We start from the raw sequence: 23,591 nt of genomic DNA, 5'->3' as shown, positions 1-23,591 counted from the left end.
AAAAGAAACAAAAAAAAAGGACACGTTAATGATAGATTTCTATATTGCCGTGATAAATATATGTATTTTGGTATTTGTGCGGATGTTGGAAGACCGGCAGCTGGCCGGTGTAGATGAGCCAAATAGCTCGCGAAGGAGGCATGCTTCTTGGCTCAATATCTGCACAGTACCTATGTGTATTATATTACTACTATTATATTGTATTATGTGTATGTCTACATTTATGCATACATTTGTTTAAATGTATGTTTTCAGTTTCAGTGCTGCAGAGCAGCGTTTATTTAATTAAAAAAACACATATAAGAATTTGTTACCAAAGACTTTTCGGTAGGACACATTTAAAAAATATTTTTATAACAGGTTTATTTTACATTTATTTCATTTACATTTTACAAATGTATTTACAAACAGGCACTCTTAAGTATCTTAAAGATATTTCTTCAGTTCTTATTTTTTTTATTTGAAGATCTTTCATGTTAATGATGATTTGTGGGAGATCATTGAACAATCTTGGAACAACGCAATTTAATGTTCGCTCTCCGAAGTAATTTCTAATTCAGGGTACAAACAGGGAGCCCTTTGTTTATTCGCATATATTATTTTAGATACTAACTACTGTAACTAGAACATAAGATAAAAATAATGTAAATAAATGCCCCTACACGGGTAATGCCCAGTGAGGTGTTCATATAGATAAAATACAAAAATAAAGAAAAAAGTTTTTAAGAAAATTCATATTTTGAAATATAACACTTTTGAGTATATATCAACTTCACGCAAATTGAAAAAAATGTAAAAATTCATAAGTAAAAACAAAGTACATCAATTGTTTTTATCGCACAAAACCTGTGTGTATCATATCTACACTGAGTTTAAGATGATGAATATCTAGATATTTTGTTATTGCTTAAAAAATATATCATTTTTCATGCAATTTTTTTTTTACGGCTTCATTGCTATCTGTCAAATGGTTCGAAATTTCACGTAAAACCACATATTTTGTGATTTTTGTCAAAAAAACTGTAATTTTAAGACAAAATTACGCAAAAGTGCAAAAGAATCATCGCTCTAGTGCCATAACCCAAGGAGAAAATTCTGGAATATTTTGTATGGAGAAAAGTAAGACCGCGCATTCTCTTAACTACGCACGATTTTTCCAATCAGATATTAAAATATAATTTTTGAAATTGACAAATCGAGGTTATTTAATAAATTAATGATATTTTGAATTCAGATGTTCGTAAATACCGAATCCACAATATGTTTTATCACATACCACTTTGTGGGAACCGATATGAAGTTAAATTTGTGGAATCAAAATAATCTCTATTTACAGTTCGCTCAATTTTTGGATATTCATTTTCTCTAATGAATTATTTAGCGGATTAACCATATTAAACAAAACCATTAGCAAACAGGTTTGATAAAATTCGATCCATAATTTCAAAGTTGTATTATGTTATTAATTAGAAATATAATGTATCGGAAAGGTTTTGTTGCGAATGCCTTGGGGAAGAATACTGATTAGCTGAATAATCAAAGCAATTATTCTGGCATAAACAATTCAAAATCCCACATACAATTTATACTTACTATACCTACATGTGATAGAAGTAATGTACTTTTCATATATTTGACATACATAATTGTCATAAAATAAAAATCATCGTACATAATTGATGTGTATATGTGTATGTACTTAAATTAGTAATTTTTAACGACGCAAGATGATTTATCCCCATTGGCGAAATAATGAATTTTTAATGTTTATTGATGTTGAAAGGATAATGAATGCAGCAACAAAATGAATAGCGTACTAAGTAGAGTAATTGATATAAAAAAGACAATCGAATCTAAACTGGCAGTGGGCAACGGCGTTTTAGTCCCAGCACTCATATATGGAAGTGAAACATGAAACAGGCAAAAAAACGATGAGAGCATAGGTAGTCGCTTAGACGAATTTGTATGAAATCAATGTAGGACAGGGTTACGAATGACGAAATCAAGTGAGAGTGCAAATCTGAGATGATTATAATTGATAAGATCAGAAAAGAGCTACTAAGACGGTTTGGTCGTGTGGAATGAATGGATGACGAAATAATGGTAAAACATCTATATATGGCTCGAATTAACGGTAACGTAGGATGTGAATGACCAAGAAAGACGCAGCATGATCAGGTAAATCAAAATCTCAAGTTAGGTCACGTCTAAAAGCATACGCAACCGAAAGGCAAGAAGCTAGGAATGTTTTTCAGGATAAACGTGTGTAGCAATCCATCTTCTCTGCCCAAATTTACGGGGAATAAGCATTTGTCCTGGCTGCGGAATATCAAAGCAGTGCGGAGCATAAATGCTTTCGCTGCAGTAAACGCTAACTTCAGGGTCCAAGGCACCAGAAGAAGAAGCCCTGTGTTAAAACTGTTTTCATTTAACTGCCATAGTATTTTAACATCATTTGATTAGAGGCGTACAAAATTTTGTTTTATTAAACTTACTTTACGTTCGTTACGAGATGTAAGACAGCAAATCAATGCCAAGAAAACAAAAATGATGACACAGAGCAGAAACCCGTCCCACAGAGCAAAAGACAGTGTCCAATATAAAGATAATTACTTCTTCGAAGTAGTAGAGCACTTCACCTACCTAGGCTCTAGTATAACAAAGAACAATGAAGATTCAACAGAAATCAGAAAAAAAACTCACAGCAGCCAAAGAAACATACTTTTCTTTGATGCTAGTGTTCAAATCACGTAACGTCCACAGAAAAACCAAAAAATTTAAAACAATTATACGAACTATACGCTTTTCATAGAAAAGTATTCTGCAGATCAGAGATAGAGGATATCAATTGCGCATTCGGTACAGCGATGAATTGTACAGCGTATACTAAGCCCCACGCATCATGGCACATATTATATAGGTTGCTTAGATTAAGAATGGTCTGATATGTACAGCGAATGCCTGATTCGCGCGTTCTTAAAATAATTATGAACGGATAATAAGGTGCAAGGAGATAAGTAGGAAGACCCAGGCTGAGATGGGAGGATGAAGTAAAAAAAGGATGCAGCGCTGTGGGCTGAGGACAGACAGAGTTTGATGCAAAAGTTGCAACAGGCTAAATCTCGATGTGTGGTGTAGCACCATCGAAGCTCGATATGTGGTGTAGCACCATCGAAGAAAGTGAGATAACCGTAGGCATTTGAAGATTTTTTAGAAGCAATATCGTGATTTTTCGATCGAATAAAAGTATGGGGCAAATCACGAATCAGGGTAATTGGAATCAATCATAGCAATGGGATTAGTAAAGTCACGATGCGCGTTTTGCGCTCAAGGGCCCGTCCGCGTCCCCTCTGCCTTACCACTGTTATAAATTTATACGATAATCTTACCGAAAGCACTTTGTGTAATGATCTCGGGCTCGGGGGCTAGAGAACGTGTCTGTTGAATTCAGCCAGGGTAAATATTGGCCGAACATGTTTGATCGCGGTGTATTTCTCTATAATGATTATTTACTTCGTAAACGTGGCTCTGCTTTTAAAAGTAGGGGTGTTTTAAGTCTGCACGTAATACGTACTCGTATATGCTCGCAACTTAAAATAACTTCACCTTAAATTGTTACTCTCACCTGCGCACATGTTTCAGAGACTCAACTAAAAGCTTACGAACATTAACAGTTACTCCTTGTCACATATTAAAAGTCCTTTAAACGGGAGGCCCAAAAAGGATTCCTGCGTTAAAAATTATACATATTTACCCCTTAGAAACGTGTAACGAAAGCCTGCAATTATTTTTTATGTCAAAGGATAAAGTAACTTTTATTGAATCGTTATTCTACGAAACGTTTTGATGTTAACCATCATAACACATATGGTATATTTGATCGTCCTCTCAGAAGCCGTTTCAGCGTGCCTAAACTATTTTATTATTTATTATGTTTTCCGTTAAGTTATTTAAGCGGTTGAAAAAATAAAATAAATACCGTCAGCGACTAAAGGCGTCCCCAAAGTAGGTACTTAAATTTCCCGTACGCCGTGTTTTTAATATACGCCATAATCGTTACAATCTAAAATATAAACCATTATTTTGGTCATAAAAATATTTTGTTTACTGAATGTATTTGTTTGAATAAATAAAGAGTAATTGTTATCATTTTAACATGATTTGCCGTATATTTTTGTTCCATGAAATAGACCCTATCTAAATAATATAAGTTGAAGTTAGCAACAATTTAAAGAATTAAAAACTATTTGAAAAGTAGTTCAACAAGTATCACAATTTTTTAGAGTTCCCTCGAAAATATTCTGAGGACGGAAAAGGTTCCTCTTATCCGTCTCTTATTAGAATACGATTCATAGTTGCTACTTTTTATAATAACGGTGTTATTATTTGCATCTTTTATCATTTCTGCACTCTCTCAGACTCTCTTTCTTAGACTATAGAGCCGACAAAGCGGGTTCTAGAGCACAGTTAACGTGCGGTCCTCTTGAGTTAGTTTTGTAAGTTACCACTTCCTTTCGGGGGGACAACAACAACGCAGACGAACAAGAGATCAGTCCAGACACAAGCTTGTATTAATTTAAATAAAGGGATTCAATAATCATAGTAGATCTTTACCCAGTTCCTCTCATTTTTACACTCATTCGCTAGCAAAATAGACAAACGGTTTAACGTTTGTAGGATTTGCCAATGAGCTTGGATTCCACATCGGCTTCATCATCTACGTCAAGCCGTTCAGCATGTTTTCCCTTTCAGTATCAATCATGGGCAATGCCATAGGATAGGTTCAGCCGTCGCAATAGACAAATGCATTAACTAGGACACCACGAGGTCTAGAATAACCTCCACTAGATTTTCTTTTTCAGGATTTTTATCGAAGATAAGTAAAGTTATATACACAAACTAAATACTTTGAGTCAGGATAATCACAAAACCTATTACAAATTGACTGAATTTCCCTTAAAGGAAAGGATTTGAGTAGGAAACTCCTTGACGATTTTCCGAATGTTTGAGTTTACTGTTTATCATATTGATGTGCCATATATATGCATTTAAAAAAAAATGTTTCTGATCCTATATTTGTGGTGATATACTCATGGTCTGTGTCAACTAATTGCTAGTCCCATCTCAACACAGGGCTTTTAGTCCCATGGAGTTGGGACTTATGTCTCAGATAATGTACAATAAACTGATGTGTGTAAATAAATAAATAAATGACAGGTCATAAGCCCTGTAAATGCCTAGACTTATATATTACCTTCTCTAGATTTTTCTCCATATCTGTTGTAATATATTAATATTAACAGCTCCCCAGGGAGTTGAATCCAGTCATTGTCTACAAAAATTTGGACAAACTCAGAATGTTGTTAAAAAAATCAATATTTTGAGTATACTGAAATCTTTGTAGACATATTTAGGATTTTTCTCAGTTGGAATAGTTTCTTAACAGCTTTATCTGCAAGTTCAAATTTCCGCTTTCTATGCTCCAATGTAACTCATTTACAACTATTTGAAAATGCCCTCAATAACTGAAATATTTTGATAAATCATGAGACCGCAAGTATTGCTCTTTTATTTTAAAAAAATGTTTCATTCATCACTCCCGACGGGGCATATGACGATCCATCGGAAAACAAAATGTAGCTTATCTTAAATATTAAATTTATAAGATTTTACATGTACATCAGGGTGCATGTAAGGGTTGCCTTCTAAATGAATGGCATGTTGGTGTTATATTTTTGTGCAACAACTGGGGTGAAGGTATAAAGTGGGTTTTTCATGCTAGTTTAATTGACGTCCTGACAAAGAGACGGGTACGTCTAGAAACCGGTAGACATAAAAAATTGGAAAGTGGTTCTTAACTAACATTTCATTACATTAAGTTTAATGTTTGACCACAAAGTTAATGCTTTAGATATTAATAATACCATATTATCTCAATAATCTTTAATAAGGTACGAGTATCAGTTTTACGCTGACAGTAAAATATTCCAGTAAATAGTATAACCATATTTTAACCAATATTTTATGCCTGCCTTGTAAATAATCGAACCCGGGACATCAAGCATAGTAAGCGAATGCACGAACCACTGCGATATGAAGGGAACTTATGTTCACTCGATTTTCTTTTTTAGGATTTTTACTTGAAATTAGCCATTGCTTCAAAAGTACTCGTATCTAAGACTATGATTTTATTCAACTTGCAAAACTGTATGCCTCATTCATCTAGACATAAAGACCTAGGTCAATTTCATAAATTATTAATGGTGAAACAATTATTTGATATCATCTTTTCTTTTTTTTTTCAGCATGTAATCGCACTTACTATGGGGACGTTGGAAGAACATACGAACTAGAGATCAGAAGACCGAGAGAAGACAAACTTCCTTTCTTATGTCACCTCAACTTTACTGCTGCAGGAGCAAGCTATGGTGATTTGGTCCAGGTAAGATACTTTTACAGTTACTCTTAATTACTTAATTGGCTCATTCATAAGTCCGACAGTAAAGATCAAAATACAGGCAATTAAACAGTTATATGACACATAACGTCGACCGAATAACAAGATCCTAAACAAATTCAAACGAATGCCACGTTTGGTCAAAGAGGCATTGAGAGTAGACGATAATTGGGGGTACTGAATTATGCTATAAGCCTAAACAGTATTTTAATTACTAGGCAATCAAAACCCAAAACCCGCAGAGCTCAACAATAAAGAATATATCGACATATTACAGCTGAAATGAAAAACATTTTAGATAAGATAATAAATATGTCTAGGCATCTACAGGGCATATGACAAAATTTTGGTCAATTTCAAAATATTCTTAATATTACATATTTTTCAACCAAGGTTACGTTATTGGGTATATTAGCAAAACTGCATCGTCATTAGGACATTAAGGAATATTTGTTTATATTTCAAAATCATTTAATATTGTTTTTTCCAGACAAAATATTATTCTTGTTATTTTAAAAAATAATAAATACAGTTAATTGATAACTTTAGCATGTAATATAAATATGAAAACCTCACTGGTCCATAAGAATTAATTTAATTTTGGATACTTTAAAATTATGTCAATTGTACTGTTTATTTTCCTGGATTAAATAAAAAATATTAAAAAATCTAAATTCGGTTCAGTTTAAACATGTGCACAATGGTAAACGTTACACAGTGTGTGGAGTAGCCACTTAAACCAGCTAACGACATGTTATAAGTCCTTTAAATGCCTAGACTTCCATATCGTATAATTAATAAAGTATTCTACCTCTGTTGTAATGCGTTAGTAACAATGAATCTCTAGGGGGTAAAATCCAACTTTTGTCTGCAAATATTTAGACAAACTCACAATATTATTGCTACGATCAACTGGTCTAAGAAGAAGTCAAAACATCAAGAAAAATTTCCAGGCGTTGCCTAGTATTTAAGTGAAAAAATAAGTAACTTTAATGCAGCGGGAAATAGTATTTAAATAAATGTTTTCTTACGCTTGGTAGAAATTAGGAGAATCAAATTTTAATTTTTTACTTTCTTTTATTCAGGAAAAACTGTCGAAGTTTCTTAAACATGCATGACAAAATTTATCAAAATGATTTTGATAAAAGAGAATTACTTTGAACGACGCAACTAGTTCTCTGAAATCAACCAATGATAAGAGTGTCGTGATACATTACCATTAACTAGGAAATCAATCCACCAATCAGTACAACTCACAGTATTGAATTTGAAACGTCGCAGGTGGAGTAGTTTTGAAATCTCAAAAAATCATAGCGCTGAAAATACGAAACATAAAAATATTTTTTGCTTAGTTTGATAGACTGATTTTTTAGTTAAATAAAGTTTAATATCACCCGTCGATGGAAGAAGTGCTCTCTAAAAACCATAGTAGTGTTCTTGTAGAAGAAAAAAATTGTGTAACACTAATAACAAAGTTTTATTTTCATAATAATTTATAATGAAGTGTTACGAAGTGAATGCCGATTCAATAAAAAATATGATTTTTTTACAAATTACAACAGGGATGGAGAATACCTTAAATAAGGGAATATGGAAGTCTTGGCATTTACAGGGCTTATGACCTGTCACTGGCTGGTTTGAGTGGCCACTTTACCATTACCAATACCAGTAACATTTACCATTCTGCCCATATTTGAACATCTACATTCCTTCAATTCTTTCATCTGTTGATGTTTGAGATATATTTTTTCTTCAATATAGGTATAATTCATACGCTTATTGAAAGTCAATACATAAATAAATGAACAAAACAACACAAAGAGATAGTCAGTTTTCAATAAATAAAAATATTCAAAAATAATCATATAAACTAATACAAATAAAATAATACTATTAGTTCCATATACTGCTATCTTCCATGTACTCATTAAGTCCGTAAAATGTCTTTTTTTGAAGTACGCTTTTTATGAAAATTTTTATTTTATTGTCCGTCATAATTAGGACACTGTCGGGTATTCTATTGTAGAAGCGTACGCAGTGTCCCACAAACGATTTGCTTACTTTACTTAGCATCAATTTCAGGATTACCAATTTGCCCTTATTACTGTTAACATATAACCATTCAACTTCCTCATTTAGTCAGATAATTATTCTGTTATTTTTGACAGTCAATTTTTTTTATTAAGTTTATTGTTACTTTAATTAATTTAAATTAATAACATTGTAACAATAAGCCCGTCGAGTGCACAGTACAAAAGTTACAAATAAAAAATATACCGTGTGAATATGAAACAATAAATAACATTTAAAAAGGGTTTAAATATTTGTCTAATGGTGGGCTTAAAATGTGTACGCTAAGTGGGTGGCAGTCATCAAAATTAAACTAAATATCTCTTTACTATTTAACAACCTTAGCCACTTGAAAACTTTAGAATGGACTATTTTTCGGTAATGAATATTGGTCTGGATTAAAGTGACGAACCCTTTTGTTAGAAACCTCGGCCTAAAGGCTTCGATTTATTTTAAATACGGAAGGCTTGTTTGGGTCGAAAACCGGAATACAACCTTAAATGTTTTATTGGATCCTCAATTCAAATTTGAATTAATAAATACTTTGGTATATAATTTTTGGGCGGAGACGTAATTGGATTATTAATGATACGCAAATATATAATACCTTAAGAACCCGTTTATACTCGTATATTATATTATAACATAAAAATATACACAGGTCGCTGTGTATATTTTATGTTTTGTACGTACATTATTCGAAAATACCATTTATTCATTTTGTAAGTGTTTATTTCAATATTTAATTTGAAAAAATATCTCATTTTTATTATGTAGTTAATCGGTAAAGTAGTTTTCTGTTTAGTTTGTTTATTATTTTACAGACCAGGTTTGACTGTTAATTTCAGATTTCGCAGCTAGATGGCAGTGCACTCTAAGTTTAAGTAATAAAATTTGTAAAACAAGGTTATCTGTTGTCGATATCAAATATTGAATTTTTAAATATTATTTTAAGGTATCATAAAAAAATATTATAGAGTAGCAAAAAACAGCCTATTATTTGTTTATTTTATTTTATTTTTTTAACATAAACGGCAAATCTGCCTTTTACAAATATTTATAATACTAACATATTTGGCTTGATATATATATAATTTTTTTTTTATTATACAAGATTTATAATAAAAAAATAACCTTAAAATTGTACAGCATATTCAGTAGAAAGTTTAAATAATAAAACATTCTACAGTAAAGCTAGGGTTTCCTAGGACAGCGGTGCCCGTATCTTAACGGCCGTAGTGAACGGTGATGCGGTGGACAGCCGTCGTAACGGTGACTAGAGAGTGGTTTTCTAGGAAAACGGTTTTTATAAGATTTATTAACACCGATTTCCTAGGAAACCACTCTCTAGTCACCGTTACGACGACTGTCCACCGCATCACCGTTCACCACGGCCGTTAAGATACGGGCACCGCTGTCCTAGGAAACCCTATCTTAATACAACAAGAAAATCATAAGTACTGCTTCATACAGCTGGACAAAGTGAACAAAAAACTGTATATATTATGAAATGCATGAATAAATAAATAAAATTACCATTCATCATCTTTGAAAAAGTTCAAAAGGTTTGTTCTATGGGAACAATACCCTACACTAAATATATCAGATACGTGAGAATAGCTATCGCCGAGTTCATGAAGTCTATTTAATACGGCATTACAAGTACACACTGTCCGTGAATTGTTGCTACAAAACGGTGGCACCTGTCTAGTCATTCTTCCAGGCACCCTTCATGAAATAGAAAATGAGAATTAATCGGGACTCTGATCTGTGACTCCGCGCTACTAGCCACGGGATCACAACTTGATTAAAATAAATTTATTTTAATTAATTAACTTTGTTTTCCATATCAATCTAGCTATTTTCCATCATTCAGTAATACAACTTCACCTTTTTTCTTAATTTAAAAAATACTATGTTTGAAGCACTTACTTCGTGGAACATTATTATTTAATATATTATAATAAAATAAAATCACGTTGTTTTTATGTACCACATATATTTTTATAATTTGACAACCAACTAGTTTCGGCAATACTATGCCTTCTTCAGGGTTAATTACAAACTAACATAACATTTATAAAATTTTAACAGTGAATGTAGAGTGTGCGTGGCTACGGAAGTAGAAAAGAGAGGGGGTTGTGTGTGGATTTAGGGAAAAGGAACATATTTTAAATGGGACTATTACTAAGATTTATTTGGTTATTAATAAGAAAAATATTTTAATTTACAGCCTTTCTAATCTCTTGGTCAGAAACTAGTTGGCTGTCAAATTACTGTACATAAAAGCAAAGTAATTTTATTTTATTTTAAAATATGAAAAAATACTGTTTTAAAACCGAAATTTAAAATAATGAATCGTCAAATGTAATATTTTTAGTGTTATATGTTTTTATGATTAAATCAAAATACAAGTTCATCTCTCCTTTCTCTTTACCATTATCTTATAAAGGGTACAGTTTTGGTATATTGAATATAGCATATTTTGATCATATAATAATACATAGATGCATATTACTTTTTTTAAAAATCAGTTCTCCGCTTCAGATGCTGGCTAGCATAAACATAAATAATCACTTTTGCAAATCAACATTTTATGTCGACCTTATCGGATCGAGACCGGGATCAAATAATTGGTAAACAAGCACGCTAACCACCACTACATAAAAAATAACGTTATATAGTTAATATGGAAAATATCTATGACGTCTAAAAAAAATTTTGATTTATTGTTAGAAATAAATACAATATAGAGCAGTCAATTACATAGATCCTTAGTAATTTTTTTTGGCTAGTCTGTTTTAAGGTAAGTCCTTAATTACAGTTCTAGGCTTGTATATTTTAGGGTTACTATTTTTATTTAAAATATATTAATTCTTACATCAGTTCGTATTTGGTTTTAGGGTTAGAACGTTTAATATGCTTAGCAAAATACATACATGATCATGTATTTTATCTCACTATGTTTTCTGTATCCAGGCGAATCAACTAATTTTTTAGTAAATTCATTGTATATAAGGAAAGGTTATAGTTTTTTTTTCTCGCGTTTATTGCAGTTTAAAATTTATGATTTTTTAAATTTCTTTACTATATATAGCATAGAGAGGTGACTTAACTAAAGAATTGAACCTATTCTAGCTTTCAATGAACATTATAATTTTTTGATCGAAAATATTGATTTAAAATCTTTTGCTGACCTTAATACAAATCCAAGCATTTTTGCATACCCTTATTTGATTTAAAATCAATATGACTTCTTAAATAAAATGTTTCATCAAATATGATACGTAGGTCTTTAATTTTTTTACAAAAGCAAGAATAATACTGTCTCGGAAATAAGGAAAATTATGAGTCTTTTTTGAATGATTCAATCTAATTATTTTACACTTACTAAAATTTAAGAAAAGGTTAGCTTTACATTATTATGTTATTAGCTTTACACCAAAGAGAAAGACAATCAATATTTTTTTTGTAAAACAACGCTAACTGCAACATTATGCATCTAATCTCAATTATTATTTGAATTTTCCTTGTATCTGGCCAATTTTATCTCACGGGATTCATTTTGTCGAAACACCTATCAATTCCCGAAAACGTCTCGCTTCCTAAGAAATGCAAACATTTTGCAGTAAATTGTAGCAAATAGCGAATTTTCTTTATCACCCTCTGGAGATTTCCCCCGATTATGATCAACGTATGGGCTGTGAGTATCTACCATCTACTAGAAATTTATCACCAAACCACCCCTTAGTAGGGTTAAATGTGATAGATTTTTCCCAACCCTCTAGACATAATTCCCGATAGGGTGAACATATTTCATTTTTCTTTTTAATTTTGGAATTTTCCGACTAAATATTTTTTTTCAAGATTTTTTTTGCACCACAAAAGGCCAAAAGAATAGTGAATTACAGCGTAGAATACTCAAGCTTGAAAAAAACGCATTATTTTTTGTACTGACCGGGAATCAAACCCGGAAACTTCCGTGCGTGAGTCAAGTATCTTAGCCATTACTCCACGGAGGCCTTCATTGAACAAAATGATTATAAACGTAGGCACTTTTTTCTCGTGGTTTGAAAATAACCTTTTTGTTTTAGTGTCACAGATAGTTTGACATTAATAACCAGATAATTAAGCTACTGTTTTCTTTAAATCAAAGAATTAATGTCATCTTATTCTGCTTCTTCCTTGCCTCATCCCAGTTCATCTAGAGTTGCACTTTCTGGTACACAATCTCCAAGTCTTTATATCTTGCGTCATATCACTGATCATCTGCTTTTCCTGCAGGCTCTCAATATTAATCCACCAAATTAATATATTTGTATTAATTTGTCATCTAATTGGCAAAGCTATTTTAAGCTTATCTTTCCCAATTTTGAAAACATCAACTTTTGAAAATTTAATTTTTATAATGACTCGTAGAATATTAACTCTTCCCATCGGGGTGATGTGTAGCTAGTGCACATTACATCTAATAACTTGAATATATCTATAAATATGATAAATTCTGGGTTTAAATTTTCGATATTCCTCCGATATACTCGTAAATTTACGTATCTGTTGAAGTATTTTTTAATTAAATAAGTAATACTTATTAGAAAGAGAAAAAACACTTAATTATAGAGCGGAGACAAATCACTAACACAATAAAAAGTTTACCTGTGTCGCAGACTTCAGTCAGTACTTGTGCCGATTAGTAGCTCTTTGAATTTCTTAATGTGTGGTTTTCTCGTTCGCGTTGCGAGTATTAACTAATGGTTTGTTTTCTTCATATTTTTAAGAATTTGATTTAAAATATTATTTCTTTTGACTTCAACTATACATGATTTAAGCAATTTCCTAGGAATATTTATTTTTTTCGATTTAAAATCTCCCAGTTTTTGTACATGTAACGCGCGGATTTTGGCACAGGAAGGGAAGGAATCGTTTTTTGCGTTTTGTTTTTTCATTTAGAAGAGTAACTTAATTGAAACAACAAAGGAAGTTGGTTGTTTTAGATCCTTTTTTATCTGAAATGTGAATGATTTCCTTTGCCCATTAAAATAAAATTGTCTCATGTTACGTTCCTTGTGGAAAGTTCAACACTTTGATGAAATGTTCTCTATGGATATAATTATAGTATTTTATACAGGTGCACGGGGAAAATTCATCGATTAAATACCGAGTGTCTTAAAGGGGGTTAATTTATATTAAATTCTCGCAACATTGCGAGAATTCTGCTATCAATTTACTGCAGTAGCGATACGGAATGCATATTATTGTGATTCATGGAAGTGAAGCGTATGCAACTAGTTTCTTGAGCGTAGTGTTTAAACGTCGCCGCCTTTAATGAAGAAGACATAATTAATATAATGAGCTGAGAAGCTCAGAATTAAAAACAAAAACTTGTAGTAAAAAATTAAAGTGCAAATAAACAAAAGTTTTCCTTGTAGTCTTGTATATTTAATTATGCGCTTCTGTTACTTTAATTCTACCTTGTGATTTCCTCCTCTCTCAAATAATATATGTTAATGTTCCTTTACTGTTTTTTTAACGATAATTACCTTTCTAGCGCTGGAACCGTCTTTCTAAGCATATATATTGTCAGTTTCATTAAAAAAAGGAATATTTTATTAAAACAATGTGACGTGTTAAATCTTAAATTGTCATGTGCGCGGTTTAGTAGCCTTGATATTTGATATTTTGAACATACACTCTAACCGACGAAACAACTCATTTACTATCATTTTACATCTGAACTAAATTGAATTGTTAGACAGAATTGACAAAATTGCATAAAAAAATGCATCAGTTATAAATTGGCGGCCTTCGTGATTTGATAGCTTAGACACCGTTTTTGGGTGGGGTTTTTTGGGATCGACTCCTATATTTACATTGAAGATAAATATATTTTTATATCCATAAAATGAATCTTATCGCTCTGGCAATTTACCAAATATTTCAATTTAAGAGTTATTTGCAAATAACCGTATTTTTTTTCTCATAAATGGGAATCAACTTGTGATACGACCGTGTTTGAATCTCAGACCTCTGATCACGTTAGTCCGCAACACCAATACAAAACACTACCAGATAAAAAAATAAAGTTTTTTTTCCAAAGTTTTAATTCAAGCCTATTGACCCGTTGTAAAAAAAAAACAAATTTTAAAATTCATTTTTCGTATTTTTCGTTTAATCTGTTTGGTAATTTAAAAGTAAAGTTTAAAGTGTCTTCTTTTAAGTCAAAACAAAATGCCGATAATTTTACTGTTGTAAAATGCCAGTACTTTTATTTAAAATTCTGGTATCTTACTAAAACTCAAAACACTGAACTTCCGAGTTTTAAGTATAAGGTGGTTTGATTTCATAACTAACATTGAAGTCCAAAAACGAATGCAGCAGCCTTCCATAACGAGCATTTTAGGGGTGCGTCTTTTAGATAATTTTAACCCAATTTGCCTTCTTGAGACCTAAGGGCTCTCGGCGTTCGGGAATGCCGTCGATGATAATCTTTTGAGATTATTCGGCGGAACTAAGGAATGCTGGATTGGCGTAGGAGGAGGCAAGAGTGGTGGCTAACTAAGATCTAACTAACTAACATATGGATAAATAAGATATTAAAGATATCGATGCGGGGAGTTTTTGAGTTTCAAAAACTTTTTTATACTTAGAAAGCATGGTTGCTGTAATACCCCCTAACACATACGATAGATTCTGACTTACCCTATAAATAGAGCGGGAAAGAGTAATTCGGAGAAAAAAAACATACTTTACTTTCATGGCCGTTTCATAAAACATTGCTTTTTTTACATATTGAACTTCGAGTTCCGCAATAAATTTCAATCACAAATTTAACGTTACCAAATCATATTAAAAAGTATATTTGATGTTATTGGCTCGTTACGTTTATTTGCAGAGTGGACAAAGTAAATATAGAATCCCGTTTTAAATCATTTTTACTGTGTGTAAGAGGTGAAAGTAAAATAAATTATGATAAATTTACTCGGATTTTAGGAATAAATCCAAATTACTAAAATTTTCGACATTTATTGCACCTTACAAATTTACATACGAGTTTATCAAATTCTCACTTTTTCTTATTAATATGTAAACCATTAACTTTTTTGGTCAAACAATTTATTACATTTAACTTAATGATTAAATACCCTAGGTATAATACAATGAGTAATACCCAGGGTATTCAATATACAATATACAATATTATACATTGCAACAATACCAACAAATCAATGATTTATGATTTTTGCTATTTCGAATATACCGCGTTATCTTTATTTTTATTATAATTATATTTTTTTATAATTTTTAACCTTACTATGATAATTATTCAATTCCCAAAATTATTATACAGAACAATGTATAAAACAACTGTGAATAAGTATAGACATATTGTTATTATATTATTTCATAATTTTGTAATAGAACATTGTTATGTTGAATGTATTTATGTTTATGTTTAGAAAAGGCAATTGTGTTGTGTACACACTTATTAATAAATAAATATATGTAACAACTTACCGAATTTTCTGTCTTCATGGGTTTTGAGACTTCCCTGTCTCTTCGTCAGAACACTAATTAAACTAACGCGAAAACCCCATTTACATTTTATTTATTCATATTTAAAGCATTTACTTTGTGGTAAAATACTTTACAACGTGTTATTAAATATTTGTTTAACACACTCATCGACTTTTATATGTCTAACGGTTTCGAGACGTACCGGTCTCTTTGTCAGGACACCACATAAATCAACATGCAAAACCCACTATACACCTTCATCATATTTGTTGCACAAAAATATAAAACCATCACGACATTCATTTAAATAAGCAACCGTTACATGCACTGATTAGGTTATGAAAAAATATTGTGTTGTGGAAGAAATAGTTGAAAAAATAGGGACGAATAAAGTCAGGGGCGTGAGTAAAAATGTAATCATGTCCTGTTGGTTTTATATTTTTGTGAAACAACTATGGGTAGTTGGTTTTAAATGTCTCAAAACCAGTTGCCATAAATACGAATATTTTCATATTTATAATAATACAAGTTGGGTACAATTATTATTTATGCGTCAATTTAGGTACCCAATAACAAGGAAACCCCTCATTATACTTTATGAAATTTATTTATAATGTAATATGCCTTACTTATAAACTTGGCATAAAGTTACGCCTAGGCACTATAGTAAAATAAGGATGGTAGTGCCATTCTTATTCTGACATCTAAATAAGGATTGTATTCCCATTCGTATCCTACCACTATACCTAGGCGTAACTTTATGCCAAATTTATAAGTAAGGCCCATATCATATTATATATGTTCGATGTCGGCCAGTTGCAAGAAAGAAATCCAAGAAAGATTTTTATCTTAATTGGTCTGGGTGTTGTGGTGTATTTTTTCAATGCTTCCTTCCATATCCTCTCTTTTCTACCTGCTGACAAGCCTCTAAAATAGAGACTTAGCGGGTTATTCCTTAAAAAAAAATAAAAAAAGGGTTGATTCAAATACAAAAAAAAATGTTGTTTATAAAAATAAATAATTATTTACACGTTTTTTAAAGAAATTTTCAGTTTTCTTTCATTTCCTTGCTTTAAAGTCGGTTTTTTCACTCTCTTGTGCAATTTAAATTTTGTCACATGAGAGGTATTAAACGCCCAACGATGATAATCTAGATAGAGGATTTAATCAAAATTTAACAAATTGATAGCTTGAACTAATATAAATAAATCCAGCATTTACCGTTGTAATTTAACTAGAGTAAATATAATGGATATAAATTACAGATGTTTGCGGAGAATATCAATAAATGAGGGGAAGGATGGCTGGAAGCTGGAAGAAAATCATAAATAAACATAAATCCGGTAGCTAAGTTTTTCCAGGCCGGGAGAGTTTTGTACAAATAATTGTCTGAAAGGAAGAATCCCTATTCCCGGGTTCCGTATTATTTGGTCGGCATTTAGTCTTGGTAAATATTTGGGTAGGGATTAGCAATTTGTACACGAAGCGGATGTGAATAGTCCGCCGGACATAATTCAAATAGAAACGGTTTATTAAAAGAGAAAATCATGGAAAAGTTTCAAACATAATATTATTATTCCTACCTTAATTATCAAATATGAAATTAAATCGAGAATGAAAACTTGCGATACCCTAATGAATTGCCTTTTTAATGGTTAAAATCACAAAATTATTATTATTATAAATATAAAAAGAGTCGGGTTGTGATCCTGTGGCTGTGTTGCGGATTCACGGATCACAGGTCCGAGGTGCGAACCCCACTCTACCCAACTTGATTTCCATTTGGATTAATAATAAGAACGTTAATATTTCTTTAAAAAAATAAATTACATTAGTCCGCAACACTAGCCATGGGACCGTAACCCGATTTAATTATTCATTAGACCTTAAATAATTTCTATGACTTTTAACAGTTAAGTTTAGATTATCATTCCATGTCCGCTCCCTAGTTATAGCGTATGGGTCGACGAATAGCATTTTGAGTTGCCAGCTTCTGTGCATTTTCCCATACAAACAAAACGAACGAACAAACCATCACTCCGTCTCCCCATAGAATTGTGCAGACAGAATGGAACGCCAGATAACTCTGTCTTTGCATACAGACCCCGCTTCTTCTACATTCATACATCTTCTCATGCACGCACACCAATCACCTCGACACGTCCGTCTGCAAGTATTTTTTGGATTTAGTCGTACAATGTCTTTCTCTGCATTTTTCGTTTTCTAAATCCATTAACATTCGCATCATAAATCCAATCATTATAAATGGTATTATATTGTGTATAATGGTATTTAATCTTCCAATCATATGCTTGAAGCAGAACCAAGTACTGTAAGAACGAATCATATCCTTAAAACATCAGAAATGAAAGCATTGCAATCTATTGCAGGTATATTTTTTAAAGATAGGATAAATAGCGAAGAAATTCTTGAAACCTGCAGTATACAGGATATTGTAAGGTGCAGGTAGGCGGACGAAACGATTCTGGAGGGGTCATGAAGAAAGGACGGATCTGGCGAGGATTACCAAGATCGTGATGCACGAGACTCCGGAGAGTCTACCACCAGGATGACCACCGAAGAGATGAAAAGAACCGTAGACGTCTGCATCACAGGAACAAGATTAATACCTATTAGGTCTGAATAGATTGCAAGATATATTGAAAGAAGTATATGACCTCCCTTATCTTACACCAACTAAGAAATAAAAAATAAAAAAAACTTTAAGGAAGTTTAGTCCTTTATTTATTTGTTAATTAAACTAAGCCAAAATTTAAAAATAAAAGATTACGTATCATCAGCGGTTTTTTTCTTCAAAATTTTGTATTTTTGAAATTACTTCGCGTGTGACGTCTCAAGTTCTCTTCCCCTTTTCTCGATGAGTTCCGCTGATTGGTGAGTTACCTCAGGAAATCTGCCACAACTATTTATTAATTGTTTTTTTGGAAGAACTAATAAAAGTTTTTCATTTTTACTATTTTTCCTACATTTTTAAGAGACTTCGCCATACAGTTATGTACCTTAGAGGATAAAACACAGAGTCCACTTTTTGCCGTTTTGAAGTTAAAAATGAATACATTCAAAATCGGGATTTTGAGTATTATTCAATTAAAATCTATAACCTACTTCCACTATTTATTAAAGCAATTAGTAATGAGAAAATGTTTAAAAAGGCTATAAAAAAATGGATAGTGGAGCTAGGTAGAAGTAAAATGGATTGTCTCATTCGCCCATACCAATACTGAATTAACTGCTCCACAACTGTATAGCTTATGTTAGGTTTTTGTTATTTTCATTGTGTGTTTTGTAATATAAATAATATAGATGTACATAAATACCTTGTTTTTAAAACTGTCTGAATATTTGTTAATTATGTTTGTTTTTTAAGTTAGTCTTCTTTGTTTATTCTCAAATGTAATTTAAAAAAACTAAATTGTTAAGTGTCCTCGGCACGGGAAACCCCAGTGAGGTCACATTATTTTTTATTATTAATTGTAGTTTGTAAGCGAAAAATATGAATAAATAAATAAAGAATTAAATTACTGTGAAAGGCTATTTTGTAAGTGAATAAAACACCGAGGTCCAGTTTCGTCATAAAAATGCTTTCTTGACTGAAAATTAAAATCTGAGGTCCACTTTGTTTTGATGCAAAAAGCATCAGTAGTCCCTGATATGCTATTTTTATTTGTACTATTGTTATCAAAATAATCTATATTTTACATTGAAAGTTCTTTGTAGGATAAAATGATCTCATTTGGTTCAAAAGTTATCATGTTTTGGAAATCAGACAACCACAAAATCTTGTTTCTTGAACATTTCGTTCAATGTGACTCCCGTGGTTTGTACTTTGTAGGCCTGAACTACCTCATTAAATATTACTGAACTTTTAAACCACAATTTTAAAAATGTATTCATAATTTACCTACTAATACCACTGTGGTCAAAGAACTAAAACATTTTTTTAATGTAACAAACACGGACGCAATACGAAAATATCACATACAACATTCTAAAACGAGACCAGGACAATCGAGATTTATAAACTAGGGATTAAAATTATATTATTCAATAAACTACCATAAAAAAGACCTAGAAATTCTGTTCAAAAGATGTTAAAAAATATTATCATCTAAAGCAGAGTAAAAATTAAAAACGAAGAAGTTTATTGTTAAATGAATGTAATTATCTGTAAGGGTGAAATAATAATAATAATAATGGTTTATTAACAAAAAATGACATTTTTTTTATGTATTACATATATACTTGAGTAATAGATTTTTCTGGATTATGTCTAGTCTGCCTACCTAGGTACAACCTGTTTTCAGGCAGACATTTTTATGCAAAATAAAGTACACGACTACCTACTAGTTAATTTATTGTATAGTTTTACAATACTTAAATATTTATTTATTATTTTTTATTCAATTTCCTGATTTTTCTCTACCTAAACCAGGAACCAACTTTTTACAAATTCATTAAGTTGAACCCGGGTCATGGTTTGCAATGTCCGGGTAACATATTAAATATTTTGGTGCCTAGAAACCTGAAATTTCTTTGCCCGAATTCAGAGTTTGTGGCAGACCCCATAAATTTAAGTTTATAAATTAATTTGAAAAAAAAAAATTTAAAAAAAATTTGTCTTTTATTAGATGCTTTCAACTATAAAATGTTTGTTCTTTCAAAACAAAACAAAAAAATATTAACTAATAAAGTAAATTCTTTAGATTAAACACGGTTGTTGAAATTCGCAATTTAAAATGGACGCGAAAAGCGAAAAGCAGTATGACCAAATGGCGGAGCATTGAAATCAGAGTTCAACCATTTAAATTGCTAATAAATCTAACTTTGGGTTATAAATCTATTAGGGGATTGTCCGAAAGCGTTTTAGGTATTGCGAATGTAGCATTTTTGTACCCTCCGCGTATAGAACGCCATAGTTTCCGATAGAATGATGTATGTATATTTAGAATTTTCCATGTCAGCGTTCCCTTAATTACTACTGTCCCATTTTATTTTTTGGCCAAACTACCAATTAGGCAGATGTTGCAATTTCGGGATACGGTGGTTTAATTGCGGATTCGTAAATTACGACCTTAATTAAATATGTCGTATGTTTATAGAAGAAATTATAATTTATCTAATTACTCGTACGTGGCGCGTTAAAGCTTTACCACATAAACTTCAATACATAATTGAAATTTTTGGGTCACTGTAATATCAAAGCTACATGTGTATGCTGCCTGTAACTTTAATCTGTACCTACTCAGTCAAAACCAAATGCGGACTATACCTATTTCTTATATGATCCCAATTTTTCTATACGTGCGAATCCTACCCCTTCATTAAGCTTTTTTTTGAGTAAGTTTTTTTCATATTTATGCTAGTTTGTGTCCAGGCAAATGAAGAATACTGTCATGTGTGTGAAATAGAACCAGAATCCCGGACAACTAGATGCTGCACTCAAGAAAAAAAAATAAAAAAGGATATCGAGTAGAGATAAGTTCACCTCGTAGTTCGTCTACCATGCTTGAGGTCCCGGACTCAATTCCTGGGATAATCGGGATTATAAATGTTTTCTTAAGTTGTTTTTACATGTAAACATTTCACTGTCCCTGGACTGGAACCTGGAGAGTATGATTAATCACCTTACCTTCCTGTAACTATCGATCCAGATACGCTACAATTACGTTACTTACGAAGTGCTCTATGCACTATCAGGTTCGGATAAAGCTTTGATGGTAATGATGATTTACCACAATACGTCTGCTTTTATGAAAGTGTATTATCCAAATATGTTTTCAAGGAGCATATTTTCATTATGATAAATAAATTTGTATGTATTTGAAGCAATGACTCTGTGGTTTCCCATTTTAAATAATATGACTAATTATTTGGTTTGTGTAAAATCACTTAAATTTAATTTGCCAGCCGGTTTCAAAACATGGATATTCCATTGCCAAAGGTTCAAAATAAACTATTGTAGGGCCTCGACAATCCGTACAGGCTAAAAACAGAACCTTGGCGGATTACCAATGCTTCCGGATTGTTGTCTGCAATACTGTATGGTAATAAAACAAACATATTTGTTCAACTTCAGATTTTTTTTATCATTAAAAGACAACCTCAACAATTAATAGGGAATATTGTGAATACAAAACATGTAAGAAGGCTTCTTGTTTAAAATTAAGCTAATAAAAATAGGTTTGAGTAGTTAGTTGTCTTAAAAAAATTGTAACACTCTTCTGCTTATGTTTTTCGACTTCATGCTTTCCCTGCAAACCTCCCCACCTGATCCGTCCCGATAAGCGGGGGTCCGGATTAGCGAGGCCCTACTGCAGTTTACGTTAAAACGCTCTTATAACAACTTTCTGGTCAGTATTTTACTATTTCTCATTATTTTTTAATGTAAATTAAATGCTTGTGTTTATTATTTTTATATTGATATTGGTGTGCCATGTAACTTATTTTAAATTGTTTTTCTGATTTTATATTTGACATGTTTGTCATAATTAATTATTCGTCCTAACTCAACACAGGACTTTGATCCCACGGAGTTGGAACCTCTGTCTCAAAAAATGCGAAATAAAGCGCTATTAATAAATAAATAAAATAAATCTATAAAGAAAACTATATATTAATTACGGTTCTGTCTGTTAAGCACGCTAAAAAAGAATAGACATGCAAAGTTAGTTTTAAACATTTTAAATTTATCGACTCGGTTCTCACACGAAATAAAATTTTTTAACCTTCCAACAATCTTTTCTTGAATATTTAATTCTTTTAAGCTAATCAAACGTCAAATTTTATCGACTGTGTTACTTTTACCTACTGAAAACTGTCACGCGAATAGGGATATAATAATTTTTTTTTATTTTTGAAGTAACAAGTAATAATATTTAAATTTGTAATTTTAAATTCCTGCAAAAACAGTCATTGCATTGGCCACGTCCATAATACGTCACAATTCATGTTAATTTTGAACTTATTCTTAATCGTTTAACGAATATTGACGTCATAATTATCAATGCCAAACATGTGGCGTTTTTCTATTGACATATATTTTATAACTATTTTCTAAAGCTTTGTTTAAATACATTTCTCCACAATATCCATATTAAATTTGAAAATACAATTGACTTTTCTAAATCCTTTTAAAATATTTTTCGAGATACGAAGTATATTATATTTCTTTATTGTAAAAAAATACCAAAATACTTGAAAATAAATATTTCATTTGATCGTAGAAAAATACCTTTTTTTGATCGGCTGATTTTATTTTTCTTCGCGTTCAGCTTCTATCACGACAGTTTTTTGAAACTCTTCTCAATCCTGGGCCGTTTTAATGAGCATTTCTGCATCTGGTATTTCAAACTGACGAATCCTAAACCATAATGTTCTTTTACATCCTTCTATACTTCTTCTACCCTCTATAATCCGTTTCACCATGAGCTATATAAGTTGATGTTCACATAATTGAGTAAATAATAAATGTATCAAATTATATATAGGAAGGTACACAAACTCATATTTGATAAAAGTCAAAGATTAA

General features: G+C 31.5%; 1 protein-coding gene across 1 annotated transcript in view; it reads left to right on the top strand.

Annotated features, from left to right (window-relative positions):
• The first annotated feature begins 3,125 nt into the window (after positions 1-3,125).
• LOC148278207 (uncharacterized) overlaps positions 3,126-23,591 on the top strand; it is a 355,411-nt gene continuing 334,945 nt past the window's right edge. Inside the window, exons 1-2 of the mRNA XM_088231756.1 lie at positions 3,126-3,180; positions 6,306-6,442. Of these exons, the coding sequence (XP_088087882.1) occupies positions 3,126-3,180; positions 6,306-6,442 (192 nt within the window). The remainder of the gene's footprint in view (positions 3,181-6,305; positions 6,443-23,591) is intronic.

Source organism: Micrasema longulum, unplaced genomic scaffold, assembly GCF_059751315.1.
Source record: "Micrasema longulum isolate JH-2025_06_02 unplaced genomic scaffold, ASM5975131v1 h1tg000912l, whole genome shotgun sequence".
In the NCBI taxonomy this organism is placed as follows: Eukaryota; Metazoa; Arthropoda; class Insecta; order Trichoptera; family Brachycentridae; genus Micrasema; species Micrasema longulum.
This window is presented reverse-complemented; position numbering and strand designations above follow the sequence as displayed.